The sequence below is a fragment of the Artibeus jamaicensis genome, unplaced genomic scaffold (assembly GCF_021234435.1).
Source record: "Artibeus jamaicensis isolate MK-2021 breed Jamaican fruit bat unplaced genomic scaffold, CSHL_Jam_final contig_3152, whole genome shotgun sequence".
Lineage (NCBI taxonomy): Eukaryota > Metazoa > Chordata > Mammalia > Chiroptera > Phyllostomidae > Artibeus > Artibeus jamaicensis.
In genome coordinates, this window is record NW_026521729.1 from 3926756 (window position 1) to 3945420 (window position 18665).

Consider the following 18665-nt stretch of genomic DNA (forward strand, 5'->3'; position numbering starts at 1 on the left):
GCAAATCTTTCCAGATGCCACCTCCCTGGAGGGCTGTGTGTGTGTGTGCGTGCGTGCGTGTGTGCGTGTGTGTGAAAACAAAATTCAAGTCACACTACGCATTATTATAGAACTGGCTTTTTAAATTAACTGTGTGCATTCATTCATTCATTCACTCAAGCAAACTAATTAAACACCTAGGTGCCAGGCACCGTATGTAGTACAGAGGGTGAGGAAGACAGACGTAGACAACAAGAAAACCACTATAATAAACAGAGAGAAGGATTCATGAAGGTACACGCGCTGGGGAGCAGAGACAACGCCCTGGGCTGCAGAAGTGGCAGGGAAGAGCCCTACAGGAAGCGATACACGGGCTGTGACAAACAGGTGACACACAAGTCCATTGAGGAAAGAAGAAAGAGGCACGTCAGCAGAGGGTGCAGCAGGAAGGCCCACACCCTGGGACTGCACAGCCAGTCGGAGGTACTGCAAAAATCCGGAGTGGGGAATGGTGACTGAGGCGGCGGACGGGGCTGGAAATTCGGGGGCTGGGGCAAGGGGCAGGCATGGTCCGAGTTACGTCTTGGTGAGAAAACGCACACCTGAAACAAATACAAAATAATATGGGGTGTAGACTGGAACTGAAAAATGCAATTGCAAAAAGAAAACGTACTGTCACTTTAAGGATTAAGGAAGAGGGGCAAAGAGGAAAGTGAGATCAACGATCAAAGGGCCCCAGAGGTGAAAGACAGTGAAGACCTGATGGGGATGGAGGTGAGAGACAGCGTCTGGGATGGACGGTGACCTGGGGAGAAGGACACCTGGACTGTGGCTGGGGGCTCCTTTCCTCTCTTCCTTCCCCAGTTACTGAGCATCTTGCCACAAAAGTGGGAGCCGGCTGCTGCCGACGCAAAGATGCTGTGGCTCAATTCTCAGGCTCTGAGAGTTCACGTTCTCATCAGCAAGAGTGGTGAGCACGTATCATTTTCACCTGCTCGGCCTGCCTTCCCCTCCTTTTCGGGGGAACAGGACCCCAAAGGATGGTTCTCCTTGGGGAAAGCCATCTGCCCCTGACTCACAGTTGACGCAGTTTGAGGGGGACTGCTCACGTTCTACCCTACTTCAAGAGGGGGGCCACAGACCAGGCCAGGCAAACGAGGGCACCTCACACCCAGAAACAAACACAAAGGCTGCTTTGGAGATGAGCCTATGAGTCTAAACAAGCCGATGAGATCAGTGCCAGGAGAATCAACTAGAACCAGGAAAAAAGAAATCACTATGCTCTTCTAAGACCCCGCGTGCTTAAGACCGCACCACCCCTGGGCGGTCAGATCCCTCTGCTGCTGCCAGGAGCACCCCCCTCAGCAGGAAGTCCCACGGAGGAAAGCCAACCCACAGAATAGAGACCAAGAGTGATCAGACAACACCCTTGGCAAAGCTGGATACAGCCCAGTCCTCCGAGACAGCTCAAGCAGGTCAATAAATTCTCTTTTCTTCCACCGTGAGTTTCTTTAGGGTTTTGCCCTTCGTGATGGAAAGAATTCCAACTAATCCAGGAAAGAGACGCAGAACCCCACAACTGCAACACCGTGTGATGGGGACCACAGAGGTGTTGATGGGGGACAAGCAGCACGGAGGACAGAGCAGTCCAGCCTGCGTGTAGGGACGGTCAGTCGAGGCAACTCTCACAAAGGAGGCAATGTCTGCGAGAAACCTTGAAGAATTAGCCATCTGGCAAATGGACATTTGATGTGGAAGAAAGAGCATGAGCAGAGGCAAGGAAGAGGGGAAAACCATGGACCCCTGTGGATGGAAGTCACAGTGGACAGCTGATTGCAAAGTCAGGCATGTCTTCTGTGGGTGAGGAGTCACGAGACGGCCGAATCAGACCCTGTTGCTTCTCATTCAACCTCTCCAGACGGCAGGTGCTTCGCAGGTAAACTTAGGTGGATCAGAACAAGCCACTACAAATTGATAAAGGAATCAAAAGGCCTTACCTGCTGATAGAATTCATCATCTTTGGGGGTCAGATAAGGAAGCCAAGTGTCTTCAAGCTCTTCAAGAAGCCTCAGTTTCTGTATAAAAATAATAATCATTATAGGTGACTGACTATAAAGTGGCCCAAAATATAAGACAACCCCTTATTTGTCCAATAAGAGAGAGAGTACCAAAATAAGAAAAATTTTAGCCAACTTGAATGTCTACACTTTTAGATAGAAACTAGTTGAATGCCAATTACAAACTGTAGTAACTTCATGACATACACTTACATTACACATTGTCTAAAGCATTAATTTGGAAATAATTATTTTATTCATTGTCACATTTCATGAAACAATTTAACTAACTCCTGAAGTGTATCTTCAACATCGGGGGCCTTTTCATAGAGAGTCTCCTTTCGAGTCACCCGGTAGAGTTTCCAGAGCAAATCTCCATGTCTGCAGAATCCGCTGGAGCCCCAGCGGTGTCCGAACGCTTCCCCATGACACCACCCCCAGAGACACCGAGCCAAGCTCCAAGTGCCCGTGCGTATAACAAGGGGGCATTTGGAATATTTATTCATCCTGTAGATTTTATTGGCTATCATATCCACTGACACAATTACTTTTTAAAAGTGATCTTTCACCTCTAGAAGAATCTGTGTTAAGCACCTTTACTTCTTTTCTCTTCCCATTTTACGAAGAAATCTTTTTAAGCAGCAACGACCTGCACTGTCTGAAGCCATTTCAGTGTCTTCCCAAATACAGGTTTCCCCCACTTTCCAAAAGTTCGCTTTGCGACACTTGACGTCTACAAAGACCTGTTACAATAGCACCTGTTTTTGCCAGTCAAAACAAACCCAAACTGTGTTTTTGTCTTTCCAAAAGAAAAGGAAACTACTGTTCAGCACCTGCTCCGCAGTGAGCTGTTATGGAGGTAGCGGTCCCCCACAGGGAGAGGTCCCCCCCCCCCAACAGGCTCCTTCCCCGGGGACCACACCTAGCATCTCAGCATCCAGCCACCTCAACCTTGAACTACCTGTGAGCATCCTGGCTTTATCTCGAGTTACTCTGTGCCTCTGTTAGCAAGATGTGCCCCGGGTATCAGAGAAGCCTAAGACCACTCGTAAGGGTATTACACTTAACATAGAACTGAACGGAGTTAGCGTTTTCATTGTGGTGAACAAAGTAATGACACTGAGTGTGCATTGAACTTGCCTGCATTCACCACTGTACTATTTACATGCACAGAACAAGAATCTTGAAAGCTGCTGAAGGTACTAATGGTTCTACTAGTAGCAAAGTGGTCTCTTTCAGTCGGCATCTAATAATGGATAAAATACAAAGTCCATTCATTGCTTGAGTGGATGGATGGGCGTGCACAGTGTGGTGTTGTTACCTTACACTGAAGGAGAAGTCAGTCTTTTCAATAAGTGAAACTAGACTGCACTGACATTATTCCTACTGTATACAGGCTGTATAGTTACCGTATCATTCCTCCTTTGACTTCTATGCACTTGGGCTACCTCAGGTTTTATGGGTTATTTGGTACGATTCGGTGGATTATTTGGGGGTTCTGGGAGTGCTCGAAAGTGTTTCCATATAAGTTACTATAATTACTTCCTTACTTTGCACCACTGCAGTTTACAGAGGGTTCAGAGGGACGCCCTGCCTTTGGGTGGCGGGCAAGCCTACGGCACCGAGCGGCTCACACAGAGTAGGGAAGGACCCCAGGTGATAAAGTACTTTCTAAGGAATCAAATACCTGTGAGGTGACGCCCTCCTTCCAGGGGGTTATTGTTCAAAGAATATCCGGGCTTATATTCAAACACATATGGTGTGTGCGTGTGTGTACATGATATATAAATGGCATATGTGTGTTTATTACACAGATGCACATACACATAGGAATCATCTATACATCATAGAAATTTTCTAAACAAAGAAGACCGGAAATGGCAGAAAGGACTGATTTTGACTGAAACTGTGATGAAATGCACACCCAGACTGTCAGCTCCTTGATAAGAAGGAGGAAGTGGTGCACCTCACTCTGGGTCAGGGCCCGCAGCTTGGTGGACACAGACCGGACCCCACGAGCTGAGTCATGACGCAGTGGACAGCCTGCTCACCGGACAGGGGAGCCCTGGGCATCCTCCTCCCCACCCGGGCAGGGCAGCCCAGAGTAACCTCGGGGCGAACTCTAATTCCTGCCGGGCCTTTTATGTAATTATCCGCAGCGAATAAAGAACAAATGAAGGGAGTAGGAATATAGCACCAGTTGACCTAATAGAGATGAAACAGTACACTTTACTACAATGTTCCAGTCTGTTTGTTGAGTGAAACTTTCTGTTTGGACTATAGGTATTTTCTGCTCTATAATAACACCGGCTTACCAGTTAAACTATGAACAGTTTTCCTTTGTGAGGACCTGTACTACTAACGCCAACGATTTGTTTAGGTAAATCACTGGTTAAGTGGCTCATCTGTTTTCAACATTTGCCATCGTTTGGGACATAGAAAGAACTAATGATGTTTCCATGATTTTACTTGCACATTTCTGTTCTCCATCACGGATTGCATCAAAATCTGTATTTCAATGTAGACATCAAGCTCGGGAAAGGCTACGTTCTCCTATGAATCTTTACCAGCCCTTTTTATAGAAGAATATTTTGAAAAGCTCTCTGGGATTTATTGGGAAGTAAGAGGCAGGGACGAAACACCTGCTTGTGTCTGCAGTCCTGAAACATGAAGGGCAGTGACAAACTATTCCAGTGACGACCTGTAGGTGGGGAGGCAAGAAATGACAAAAGGCGACAGGTGGAGCAAGAGCATTCAAAGTGTTCCATTTTGCATTGCTTTGATTTTGAACTGGGCAAACCTGTTGCCCAGTCAGCAGCTGTCCTAATATCAACTCGAATGTATTACCCATTAATTCTTATCCTGCAATTCAATGTAAAGATGAAGACGATGTGATTTGGGGCTTAATTTTAGAGAGTGTATACTTTTCCAATACGCAGTGAAGTATTTGGAGTGGGGGAGCGAGTCATCACAGGCACAGAGTGAAGAGGGGAGAAAACACAGCTGTGGCCACTCCTCTGGGTCAAACACCAGGCAGCTGGCAAACGCATAAGACACCAAAACGCACTCGGGGATGGAGGCGGACGACGATCGTATTTGACCTTCAGGTCTGGCCCCTCGGCCTGGGGTACAGATAAACCCACACAGCTGGCCCTCTGCACATGGCTCTGCTCACGTGTCTTGGCTGTCACACTCATGTCAAATACATCAGGCTGCTCACAAATGACACACAGAAAGCCAGAGAGGATCCAAAGCCTTGGACCTGCTACCCGGCCAGAGGAGCATTTTGAAGACCCTTCTAAGGGGGCTATGCTGGTCACCAGGGCTGTAGCAGAGAAGGGGGAGACCCAGACACAGGTGGGAAGTAAGACAAAGGAATTATGGGAGATGGTGGAGGTGTTCACTAGCCTTATCATGGTAACCATGTCCCTATAAATACTTGGGTCAAAGTATCACAATGTTATAGTGTATGTCGATTACATCTCAGTAAAGCTGGGGGGGGGGAGTGGGGGTGGGAATGTTCTCTCACAAAATTGAAACAAACATCAATAAGAGAGATGTATCTCGAAACTCCTCAAATATCTGGGAACTAAACAACCCACTTCTAAATAATCCATGGGTCAAAGAAGAAACAAAACAAGAAACCAGAAAGTTTTAAATTAAATAAAAATAAAAACAAAACATTCAAAATGTTCTAAGTTGCAGCCACAGCACTATTTACAGGGAAATTTATAACACTAATGCCTATATCAAAAAAGAAAAGTGATTTAAAGTCAATGACCTCAGCTTCTACCTGAAGAAAATGAAAAAAGAGGAGCCAATGAAACACAAAGTAAGCAGATGAAAGAAAATTACAAAAGATCTGAGTAAAATCAATAGAATAGAAAGCAGAAAAGTCAAGAAAATCAATGAGGCCAGAGGCTACTTCTTTGAGAAATTTAAAGTCTCCAGCCAAATAGATAAGAAAAAGAAAAGAAAAAACCTGAAGGCTCAACATACTAACTAAAAAGATAATAAGGGGGTGTTATGAACTTTATACCAATAAATTTTAAAACTTGGACAAAATAGAAGAAAATTCCTTGAAAGACACAAATTATCTCAAGAAAAAGATAACCCAAAGAGCCCTCTATCTAATAATGAAGTGGGATTTGTATTGTAAAAACTTCCCACAGAGAAAACTCCAGGCACAAAACCTTCACTATTGAATTCTACCAAACATATAAGACAGATCTATCAATTCTACACAAACTCATACAGAAAATTAATGAAATGCAATCCCCAAGCCAAGCAGAATTATTACAATAAAATTGCAGACCAATATCCCCTTAAGAATAGGAATATACAAATTATTAACAAATTTTAGCAAATTGAATCCATCAACACATAGAAAGGACAATACATCATGGCCAAGTATTATCCCAGAAACGCCAGGGTGGTTTACCATTTGAAAATCGACATAATTTATCATACTCTCAGGCTAAGAAAGAAAAACCATATGCTCATCTGAACTGATGCAGTAGGAACATCAGTCAATACCCAACATCAATCCTGCTACCCGCACTCGGTGAACTAGAGAGCTCCTTCACCCTGATAGATGAGCCTGTGAAAACCACACAGGTAACGTCATAGCTAGTGATGAAAGCCAGGGTGGTCTCATTGCACAATTGGGGAAAATGCAAAGATGCCGGCTGTCACCCCTCTATCTGAGATGGTACTGAAGGTTCCGGGCACTGTAATGTGGCCAGAAAAAGAAACGAAACACACATTCAGACTACGGAAAAATACAGGATGGATAAAACGGTCTTTATCTGCAATGAAGCACTTGTATAGAAAATCCTACGGGATCTACAACAAAGCTATTAGAACTAATACGTTCAGCAACGTTGCAGGATAGAATCTACAGGAGAGCAAGGCTGCAAGGTAAATATACAAAAATCAGGTATTTCTACCTATGAGTGAACAACTAACTGAAATTAAACTTTTAAAGAATATCATAAACAATAACATCAAAAATTATACAGTACTTAGCGATAAATCTGATGAAAGATTTCTCTAGACTTACATTCTTTTAAATCCCCACAAATCATTGCTGAAAGAAATTAAAGGAGCTCTAAGTAAGTAGAGAGGAATATGGTGTGTTGATAGGTCTGAAGACTGAATGTCACATTTTCCCCAAATTGATGCTGGCCCAGTCCAAGATCCCTGCAGCCCTTTTTGTAAAAATTGGCACACGACTAAAATTTATATTAAAGTGGCAAGACCTGAACTGGCCAAACCACTCTGCAAAGGAAGAATAAAGTTGAAGGACTTGACTCTCAAGTGAAGGCATTCTAACACTACAGGAATCAAAACAATGTGGTAATGGCAGAAAAGTAGACAAATACATAAATGAATAACATAGAATCCAAAAACAGACCCACCTATTTGTGACCAATTGATTTTTGACAAAGATTCAATGTTAATTCAGTGGAGAAAGAAATTCCTTTCAACAAATACTACTTGAAGAATTAGTACCCATAGTTTTTCATTTAATCCACATCTTGTACCATATATAAACTTAACTCGAATGAATACATCAAGGCAAAAGCTAACAATAAATATAAGTGTAAAAGATAAACTATAATACTAGTAGAAGAAAAGAGAAAATTCTTTGAGTGTTTAGCTTAGGCAGGCAAAGTTTTCTCACATCTGAAACCAAAGCACTATCCATAAAAGGTAAACAGGTGATAAACTTCATCAAATTGAGGGACTTCTACTCCCCAAACTCTCCAAGCTAGAAACTCTTAAACACGGCTCTCATGAAAACAAAATATTCCACCACTTTGGAGGACAATCTGCTAATATCTTAAAAAAAGATAAGATACACACCTACAACATGACAGCTTAAATCCATACAAAAAAAACCTGTACATAAACACTCATGGCAGCTGTATTTGCAACTGCCAACAGTTGGAAACAACCCAAATGTCCATCAAGGGAACAGAAAACAATTGTAGCATCTTGGAGAAAAAGAAGCTAAGGCATACCAAGAGTCACTACACAGCAACACAAAAATATGAGTTACGGATACAACATCAGTGACTTTTAAAGTCATGCCGAGTGAAGGAGGACAGGCCAGAACAAAAAGTACATCCCGTTTTATTCCACTTATGCAGATTAATCAATAGTGACAAATGGCAATTAGTGGTTGCCCGGGGCCAGGGTTGCAGGAAGAGAGGGGGATTGCTGAGAGACACGGAGAAATTACCTGGCGTGATGAGTTAGGGGAGGTGCCTGGATTCTGAGGGTGGTTTCACAAGTCCAGGCACATGTCACGACTTAACAAGCTGTACCACTTAAATATGTACAGTTCATGGTATGTCAATGATGCCAATAAAGTCCTCCTAAAAACAGGGAATGGGGAAAGTGAGAACTACTGAAAGACAGTATATCTTGCCTCCAAGAATGGGCCTGATGCATTTAAGGCATCGATTTTTGATGATCATTCACCTTCTCTCATTGCTTTGTCAGACTTTTGACTACTTAAAGCAATTTGAGTCATGTATATTTTTCTAGATACGTACCCATTTTATCTGTTATTTCTCAGATGGACCGCATTTTCCTATTACTCTCAGAAACCAATGATGCCAAGAGTGTGTCTCCTTCGGAGCCCCTCCTATTGTATCACACGTGGTTCGCCTCCTCTTCCCCACATTCTCGGTTGTTGTTACCCAGAGTTTCAGTTTTGTATTCATTGTAAAACAGAAAGTATTTTAGACCAGTAATTAAGTGAGTTTCCCAATACATTTTTATCACTTTCTATGTTCGTCCCTGTCTCTTGTAAGAAAAACCTTCATGTTGGGTTCACTTTTCTTCTTGCTACAGTGCAACACTGAACGGTTTTCCTAGTAAGAGCCTATGGATAGTAACTCTCCTAGTCTTTTTTATCACTGAAAATATCTGTATCCCTGAATCAAAGACTACTGGAGTTTTAAATATGAAAATTAACTGTAATCTTCTCTTGGTACTTTGAAGACTTTCTCCCCTCCTCTCTTCCAGCACTTGCTGTTAGTAATAGAAATCTTTCTTTTACAGATAATGTACATTTTCATATCTCGAGTCTCCTCCGGATTTTCCTTCTTTATGTCCCTTATATTCTACACAGCAACACGATGGCACTACTCAAACTATCTGAGGACTCGTGTCTTTTTTAAACAAGGGAAATGCTCAACTCTTAGCTTTTCAAATTTCTCTTCTCCATCATGATCTTCCTTATCATTTTGCTGAAACTCCTAGCAGACGCAGTTGGCACCTCTCCATCCACCTTCCGAGTCTCTCAGGTGTTCTGTCTGTTCTTAAGCTTCGGTCTTTGGGAGCTGCAGCCTGGCTGGACTCCTCAGTGCTCTCTTCCAGTTCGCCCGTTCTCTTCTCAAGTGTGTCAGGTCTCCCACTCACCCCATCCTTCGAGGTTATTATTCCTACAGCCATACTTTTTACTTCCAAAATTTATCATGTACAGCTAGCTGTTCCTGTCCCTTTTCTGCATATTTTGGAGCACTTCTTTAATCTCATTTTTATCAGTGGGATGTCTGGACTTTATCCCGTTGAATTTCCTGAACATGCTTATTTTAGTCTTTGCCCAACTTCTCCATAAAATCAACCTCATCTGGAATGATCTTTTGTTCTCATTGTTTCTGTTAGCTCTCTTTACTGGCATTTATTTTCTTCAAGTGTTCTGACAATTTGTTTTGAGGGCTCCTTCTGAGTGGACAATGTTTTCGTCTTTTCTTTTTCCACCTCTCTCTCTCTCTAACCACCCCCGCCCACTCCTCTCTCTCCCTCCCTCCATCTGTGCTCACCAGGCTCCTCCATAGCGGGTCAGCAGTCACCTGCACCAGGATCCCTGTACTGCCAGTCCTGGACCACGCCTCATTAAATGGTGATGTGGAGCATCACAACCTCCCCCCGGCCCCCAATTACTCCACAACCAATCGGACTAATTCATTTTCTACCCTTGCAGGTTTATCTCTCTTATCCCACCCCCTCAAGACCCCTATCTCCAGATAACCTGGATCCCCATCATGGTGGCCTCTTCTCAGTCTCCCTTTGTGAGGACCATGACTTCACCTCCACCCTTGGCCTCACATGGTTGGCCTAGCTCTGTCCCGTCCACAGTGGGAACTGTTAGTCCCTGTGGTCCGGTAGGACCCCAACTCACAGCTGCCATTTTTTGTTTCCACGCCCGGAGCACCTGCAGGCCCGTGGTTTCGGTCCAGCTGACCCCTCCACACTGTCCTTGTTCCAGAGCACAGCCATGTCCGGGGGCGGTGAGCTCAGGCACGACTCTTTTCTTATCCTTCATCCTTTCCCCCTGTCATCTGTCACTGGTATGCATGCTTGGAGCAAAAGGCACACACAGACTCTGAGCTTACCATTTGACAAGGAGGCACCGATGATTTCTCTGTGATAAAAATTCTTAGCGAGAGGTTCACTAGGTCAAAAGGTCCGCTCTATCAAGACTGTTGATTCATATTGTGAAACTTCCCTCCAGGAAAACCGCATCCATTTCATTCCCATCGGCAGACAATATCCATTTCTTCATATAATCACACACCAGGTAGTATCAAACTTCTAAATCTTTGGCAAGTTGATAGATGAAAAAACAAGTTCGCTCTAATCTACCCTCCTTTGATTGTTCATCAGATCTTGAGTAACTTTTCTTACATTACCACCACTTGCAGTAGGTTTTCTGTGCAACTCCCGTCATGCCTTCTGTCCATTTTATTTTCTCTGGCAGGAGTGTTTATCTTATCCCGTCTCCAATCTAAGGATCTATACTTTGCTTCCATATAAATAAAATGAATCTGGGTTGCATGCGAGTTGATTAGAATTTTCTTCATTTCTTCTTCATTCTTTCATTATGAGCGACTTTCCAACAAACTCATTTGTTCCCGGAGGAAGTCGCCTCTCTTGCATCAAGCTGTCACTGAATTTCCCAGCACTTATAAGCTGTCCCTCCTGAGAGAGAGGCTTTCACTGCGCCTCACACGGTCCCGAGTCTTCCACAGAGGTAGCCGTGGCCTCCACCTTCTCATAAATTATTCTTTCAAAGGAAAATTTTTAAATAAGTGAAACACTACGTACAAAGTATACGTTTTTGCTTTTCATATAATTTGAATATCAAAAATGGTTTGTCTCACCCACTTGATATTAAGTTCCTACCTCAAATCATCAAGTGTAAGAATGTAGTCCAAGTTTCAAAAGGAACAGAAAGTTTCCTAAAGATTGAAACGTCTGCGATGGAAAAGCAGCTGGACAAGATGTGAGAAGCAATGAAGGTTCGTAGGTAGGACTGACACTTTGGGGAAAGGGCAGTTTCCGCATCTGAATGATTTAATATTGGTACCAAAACAGGAAGGACCTTTAACAAAACAAAAGCGTTGGATTCTTCACTCTGGGATAATGACTCGGAACAATCCTGACATCTTTTGACTTCATTTGGAGCGACTGCCTTGTAAACTAGAATTTCCTTGAGACACCCCAAGTATCCGACTGAAAACAGAGATGATCGCTTACCCAAGATTCTCCTGCCCAGTCATGATACTGCCCATCAGATCGGAAATGAACACAAGATCAAGGGTGGTAGCTTTCCAAACCATGAAAGGGAGGTAACAGATTAATTAAAACTCCTTCAGAGCTACGGCACCTGCCTTCTAGCTCCAAGGACCTAAGAAATGCACCCCTCACCTTTCCAAGAGGACAAAAATATTCTCCTCTTGGTTGCACCTGTTTAGATGAAAAAATCAAAGTCTCTCAGTCATATTTCAGTCTTCAGGGAACTTCCCACCTTGTGATTTTATACCTTAGCGGCCTACTCAAAGGCCAGAGGACAGGGCTGTCTGAGATCCCACCACACATCGTGCCTAGCTTAGCATTAGCCTGGTCAAACCGAGCACCTCTCTGCTAGCCAGCCAACGGTAAATGACAACACTGGAGACCAGCAGGATCCCGGACTCCTTTGTCCTTTCACAGAGCTTTAGCCATTACTCCGGGATCGAACAACCCGCCACGGGAAAGCAGACGTGCGTGATGTTGCCGTAATGACATCAGTCAGTGACCCCGGTGACTGTCCATTTAATAATCCTTAGCTCTCAACCGTCCCTCCCTGGCTCTCGGCTGCTTCCACAGCAGACCCCGCATAACCAGACACTAAATCCTCCCCCTGTGTAGCTGCAACTGAATTATACAAGGCATGACGTGTCACCTTGAAAACAACAAAAATCCCTTTTGCAGCAACTATTAGTTTCACCTAGCTGTAATGAAAAGTTAGAGAAAAACGCCTGGAACGATGCGTTATTTAATGACTACTTTGGAGGCTTCTAACACAAAGGAGGTGTGCCTTTTTGGCTTCATTTATTCATTCTGGGAAAATCAATACACACTCATTATTTCTGCGATTTCTTGACAGCGGCATGGCATGAAACTCCCTAACTTTTCCAGCAGGTGTTTGATCTCATTTCAATGTGTGCATCTGATGTTCTCAAGTTCCCTCTTCTAATTACATCACTAATGAGAAAGCACGCAAGCCGGCGTGGCTGATAAAAAGTGAGCCGTAAGTCTAATATGTTTATTCTTCTTCAAATAGGCTAAGGCTTGCCACCTAACCTAAGTGTCATGGGTTTAATTTCATTATGCGGGAAAATACAACACCACAGCCTGGGATGTCATAACCAGAGGATCAGGCTTCCTACTCGGCGCTTCGTGTCTTAACTGCGGATACAAAGCTGCCTTTCCAAGCATCCTGCAGCCATAAGGAAACAAGGTGAGAGGGCAGAGCCTAAAATAATGGTCCAGGGCATCGGCTCCAGAATCAGACCTTGTTGGTTCGAACCTTGCCTCTGCTCATCGCTGGCTGCGGAACCCTGAGTAAGTGACTTGGCTTCCGTGGGCCGTGGTTTTCCCATCAGTAAAACAGATAATGCTGATCACACCTACCTCACGGGGCCGTTAGGAAGAATAAAGGCAATGGTCGAGACACCAGTGTAGAGCAATTCCTGTTACAAACCAAAGTATAAAACACTTTACTTTGGTACAGGTGTTAACAAAATGTTTACATAGACTAAACGACTAACAATGTGCCTGTTCCCGTGGTCCCCTTCCTTCCTGCCTCCTCGGGGTCATGTGCCAGTCCTCGAGGTTCTATTTTACCTACGGCATCAAGCTACTGCTTCCTCTCCGCAGGTCTGTTCTCTCCACCCTTTACCCTTCTGTTATCTCAGACTTTAAAAATAATTGAGCCTCATTAAGATGAACCAATTTAATTAATTCATTCATTATTTAACCCTTCCTTGGACTTTCCTACTTCCCACTCTAGCCGCTACCATCCCATGAAGTCCTTTCTTCCCCTACCCAACTTCCAGAACAACAATTTAGGATCAATGCCCAGAACTCCCGCTGTCTTTTTGCCCCGGCTCCTCCAGTGATCTGCCTTCTACCGGTGCCGGTGACTTGAGCCATTCTTCCCAAAGTCAAGGACCGACTGCAGTTGCCAAAGCACAGCATCGTCCCCTTGGTCCTGGGGGAAGCACTGGGAACAGTGACCTGCTTCCCTCTCTCAGAACCCGCTTGGGCCCTGGTTTCTGTCACATCCTCTCCCCTTTACGCCTCTGCCTGGGCTCCCTCTGTCCTCTCCTCGCTTCAGAGAGTCATCTGCTTACAGGGGGGCCCTCGCAAATCACTCGCAAATCCTCATCGCCAGCCCAAACCTGCCTTTTAAACTGTCTCCATCTCCAGGATGCTAGGACGTGAACGTCCCCACCGGCACCTGGGATTCAATAAGCCCAGAATCGAAGTTAACATTCGCCTCCCCCAATTTCCTGAAGTCCGTTTCCCCTGTTTTTTTTTAATAATTCTATTTATTTCTCTTTAGAGGGGAAGGGAAGGAGAGAGGGAGAGAAGCATCACTGTATGGTTGCCTTTTGTGTGTCCTCTACTGGGAACTGGCCTGCAGGGAACCGCCTGCAACCCAGGCATGTGCCCTGACGGGGAATTGAACCCCGACTGTCTGGTTCGCAGGCCCACTCTCAATCCACTGAGCTACACCAGCCAGGGCTGTTTCCCCTGTTTTTAATCTTCAACGAATGGCATCGCCACTCAGACGAAAAGCATCCCATTCTCCTGCTTCTTCTCCCTCGCTCTGTAGTTACTGACTGGAAGGGCTCTTCCATCTATGCTAATTCTTTTATTTTTGTATTTCTTTTTTCATTTTTTATGCTATTACAGTTGTACCCATTTTGTCCTTTCACACCCCCTTGCCCACAGTCACTCCCCTCTTCGTTGTCCATGTCCATGAGTCATTCATACATGTTGACATGCTAACTCTTCTAATCATTATTAAACTCTTATGAGGAAGAGGTAGATATCGTTATTCCCCCCCCCACCTTTTTTTTTTATTTGAACGAAGTGAAAACCAACACAGATAAGTTACCTGGTCCAAGATCACGGAGCCAGGAACTGTCAGAGCTGGGAGTCAAACTCACGGGTTTTTATCCACAAAGCCCAGAATGCCCCTTACAGCACGTTACGGGGGGGGGGGGGGGGGGCGTGTTTAAAAGTAAAAGTAAACACCGTGGCCCCTGCCTCCACACAGAGCCAGGTCCCAAGGACACAACAGTGATCGTGGCAGGTGCATCAAGACAGGTATGCCTGCCTTCATGGAACTCAACATGCAGTATAAGCGTCAGACAAGTTAAAGAAGCTAAACTCCAAGGCAGGAAGTTCTACGAGACAGGAGGCCAGGAGCATTGCTATGGCACCTGCCTCACAGGACAGGACAGAGAGCTCTGGAGGTCAAAGGGATCGAGAGATGCTATCTCACAACCATTAGAAGGGCTGTTAACACCCCCCTCAAAAAAGGGAAAAAAAAGAAAAAGGTAACACGTGTTGGCATGGATGCAGCGCACACTGCAGATGAGAATGGAAAACGGTGCGGCCACTGTGGTGCAATCTTTCTTCGAATGATTAAAAGTTTGATTACCATGTTATCCAGCAAGTCCGTTTCTGTACGGACAGCCACAGGCACTGACAGCTGGATGTCAAAGAGATCTGTACATCATTCACAACAGCCAAAAGGCAGGGGCACCCCAAGTGTCCATCTACAGATGAATGGATAAACAAAACACAGAATGTTCCTGCGATGGAATATTATCTATTCTTTAAAGGGGAATTATGACTCATACTATAACATAAATGAACCCCAAAGAACACTCTGCTAGGTGAAATAAGCCAGTCATCAAAGGACAAATACTACCCGATTTTACTTGTACAAGAGGCCAGATGTAGTCCAATTCAGAGAGACAGAAAGTAGGATGGTGGTTGCCAGGGGCTGGAAAGAGGGAAGCACAGAGAGTTGTTTTTTCATGGAGACAGGGTTTCAGTTTAGGTTTAAGAAGTTCAGGAGGTAGATGGTGTGACAGTTCTGTGATACAGGAAGGAAAGACTGGCGTGACAATGTGAACGTGCCTGATGCCACTGAAATGCACACTTAAAGTGGTTAAGGTGGTAAATTTTATGGTATGTCTATTTACCACACTTTTCCCTTTTAAAAAAAAATGCACTGCAGACACTAGGTGTGAAGTTCAAATAGAAAGAAAAGGGAGAAGGAGAAGATGGAGGAGAAGAAGAAGAGGAGGAAGGAAGGAAAGAGAGAGAGAGAAAGAAAAGAAAAGAAAAGAAAAAGAAAAGAGAAGAAAAGAAAAAAGAAAAGAAAGTTAAAAAGTTCAGAAAGTCTGGGGAGAAAAGCCCAAAAACTGACAGACACAGCTGAGCTCTAAGCTACACATGACCTTACGTGTCTGAGGCCACACACTCTTCTCCAAACAGAACAGCCATGTACGACTGTTTGGCATCATGCAACGAGACCAGAAACAATGTTAACAGTCGCCTAATCAGAAATGAGAGCCTTCCCGAGCTTCAGAGTTAAGAAACCTTCGTCAAAGTCCAAGAGCACTGTGGAGTTTTCCCGGGCGGAGGGTGCGGAGCAAAGCAACCCTACATGGAGCGGAAACCACAAGGAGTCCGTGGGCTCCATGCCGGCTCTCTGCAAACACACACAGGGCTTGTTGCTCTTGGAGGACGAACTAGCTCATTAGGGGAAAGAATAATGCTTGTGCCTGTGTTCCCTGAGCATTTTGTGGATCTCGAGCTCATGTTGCAGGTCATTACGGCGCTGCTGGTTAGATGATCCACGAGGCTATGCCAACGGTTCCATTCCCAGGGTCCCCTCTCCTCCACAAAAGTTCCTTCGGGCTAAAATCTGGCACACGCAGACCTTGCTCAGAGAATGTCTTTTTATTTGCATGTGTGTCTGTGAGCACATATATATACACACACATACATATATACACATATATCTGCATGTATGTGTATACATTAGCATACACAAACTTACACATGCATAAAACACAGGTGACAATGAAGAGTTTTAAGGAGCATGGCTATACGACATTTTATAAAGCTTTCATCACTGCAATATATTACAGCTTTGCAAATGTGCTACAGTCCTAAGCTACAATATTTCATTTCCAAAATGAAATTTGGCATGTGATTAATTTATTCCAACACCTGGTACTTATTACTGACACAACATGCTTGAGTGGGAAAATGCAATAGATACAACGCATTTGCACAATTTCTGATACAGCACGGTGCATGTCCAGGTAAGAGACACACGCCCAAGGTTCTCCCTACCTCCCCAGGGGAGGTAAATGCCTCCAGGACACTACAGAAGCATCTGGCACCAAATACGTTCCAAGGAGACAAGGAAATGGAGATAGAGGTTGTGCACGAAGAAGGTGAACATTGTATCAAAAGCAGAAGAGCACGTAGCCAAAGAGGCAGAAAGAACAGAGGTCAAGAGTGAAGAAAGCGTGAGGATGAAAGGGAAAGAACTCACACACTTTAGTTAAGAATTCCATCTGAAGAATTCCCATCAGGTTACAATTTCCTAAACTCAGAAATGTGTACGGCTGACTCCTAGTTCAGTGCTTAGAGCCGGTAAGCGTTGATGGAACACCGCTGGATGAGAAAGAAATGTGGCCCTGTTGCTTCTTGCTGACCTTCACCCCAATCTTGCTCCCCTAAACAAAAGCCTGGCACTTCTGAACACCCACAGTTTAGGGCTCGGTGACAGAGGGAGACTTCAGCGGGGCAGGAAGCGAAGGAGCCAGCCCGAGAATTACCCAATCGCAAGGAATCAGCGTAACACATCCCTGGATCTGCTGCCGTGACCCAGCAACAGTGAGTAACTCAGTGTCCTTGGCTGGTCTGAACCTGCACCACTCACCATGGAGACCCGACTCACTTGTCTTCTCTCTGATGTTATATTTTTTGGCACGACTGAACTATAATTTCACTTGCCTCACGTAGTCTGCTAGGGACACACCAAACAGTCTGAGATGAAAGATGTTTATATGATTAGTGAAATATACCAGACTTGCAGATGAGACAAAGGTGGGGGGGGAGCTCAAAAGCTCAGAAAAAAATTTCACCTGCCTACACAGCATTAATGTCCTCCATTCTAACTAAATGTCACTCGGATTTAATCTGCTGTCAGCCTGAAATGAACAATCAGGCTTCTTCCTCTGAAACCCTAACACAAAAGTTAAGAGAAGTTTTTAAAATTATAGTTGCCCAGTTTTCCTTGGCCCAATGGGCACATTTGTGTTTAATGTTGAATGTCAGGCAAACCCTTAGTTTCTTGATCTATATGATGTGTGGTAGTCCATGACCTCTGTCTAGGATGACTTCTGGAGTGATTTTCTGACTACCAAAATCAAAATAAACTAGCAAATACGGGTGGCATTTTCCACGCAGGGGAACCGCGTCTCTTACTGTGCCTCTTGCAACAGCGTGAAAGCTGCTTTTGCCTGAGCTTCTACGGGCGACAGTGTGGACTGCGACCTCCCCACAAAGACCTGCAGGTCGTCCGCTGCCCTGGGAACTGAAGGTGCGTGCTGTTTCTGCGGTGGCGTTTCCTGAGAACCAGCGCCCCAGTCCCAGGCCACCTGTCCGCCATCCTAGGTCCCAGCATGAGGTCAGGAAGGACCGGCTTGAGGTTAATGGTTTCCGAGTTGCATGCCTTTCATGTGCTCCCACTCCCTCTGTTTCTGACTGTTACCTATTAAAACTTCACAGTCACAGAGACTGTCCAAGACGATGGCTGACTCCACCGCAGCCAGAAAGAATCCAGAATACCAAAGCAGACATTCTCAATGCATAACTGATGTGCGTGTTTATGAGAAAGCACGTTATCTCACAAACGAGATTCCAGATAATCTCTCCTGAATCCTATTTCATTCGAGAGCCGGAGCTGAACTTTCTGATTCCATTTTCGTGATGCTCTGATCTGCCAAGAGATACACAGTGTGTGTGCGCTGCCTGCCATTCTGCCTTAAACCCACACCATCAGAGCCACCTGCAACCGCGGGGCCACGGCAGCGCCTGCCCCGGAAGCCCGGGGCTGGCCATCTCCTCTCCGGACACTCCCCAGACTTCAAAAGCAGCACTCTGCTCATGTATGGGCAATAACTTCACAGTCCAACAAACACTTTTTAAAGGTTCACTGTGAAAAAAGAGAGAGTGTGTGTGTGC

General features: G+C 44.8%; 1 protein-coding gene across 1 annotated transcript in view; it reads right to left on the reverse strand.

Annotated features, from left to right (window-relative positions):
* FTO (FTO alpha-ketoglutarate dependent dioxygenase) overlaps positions 1-18665 on the reverse strand; it is a 311228-nt gene that overhangs the window by 227237 nt on the left and 65326 nt on the right. The window contains exon 2 of the mRNA XM_037141548.2: positions 1977-2054. Coding sequence (XP_036997443.2) covers positions 1977-2054 — 78 coding nt within the window. The remainder of the gene's footprint in view (positions 1-1976; positions 2055-18665) is intronic.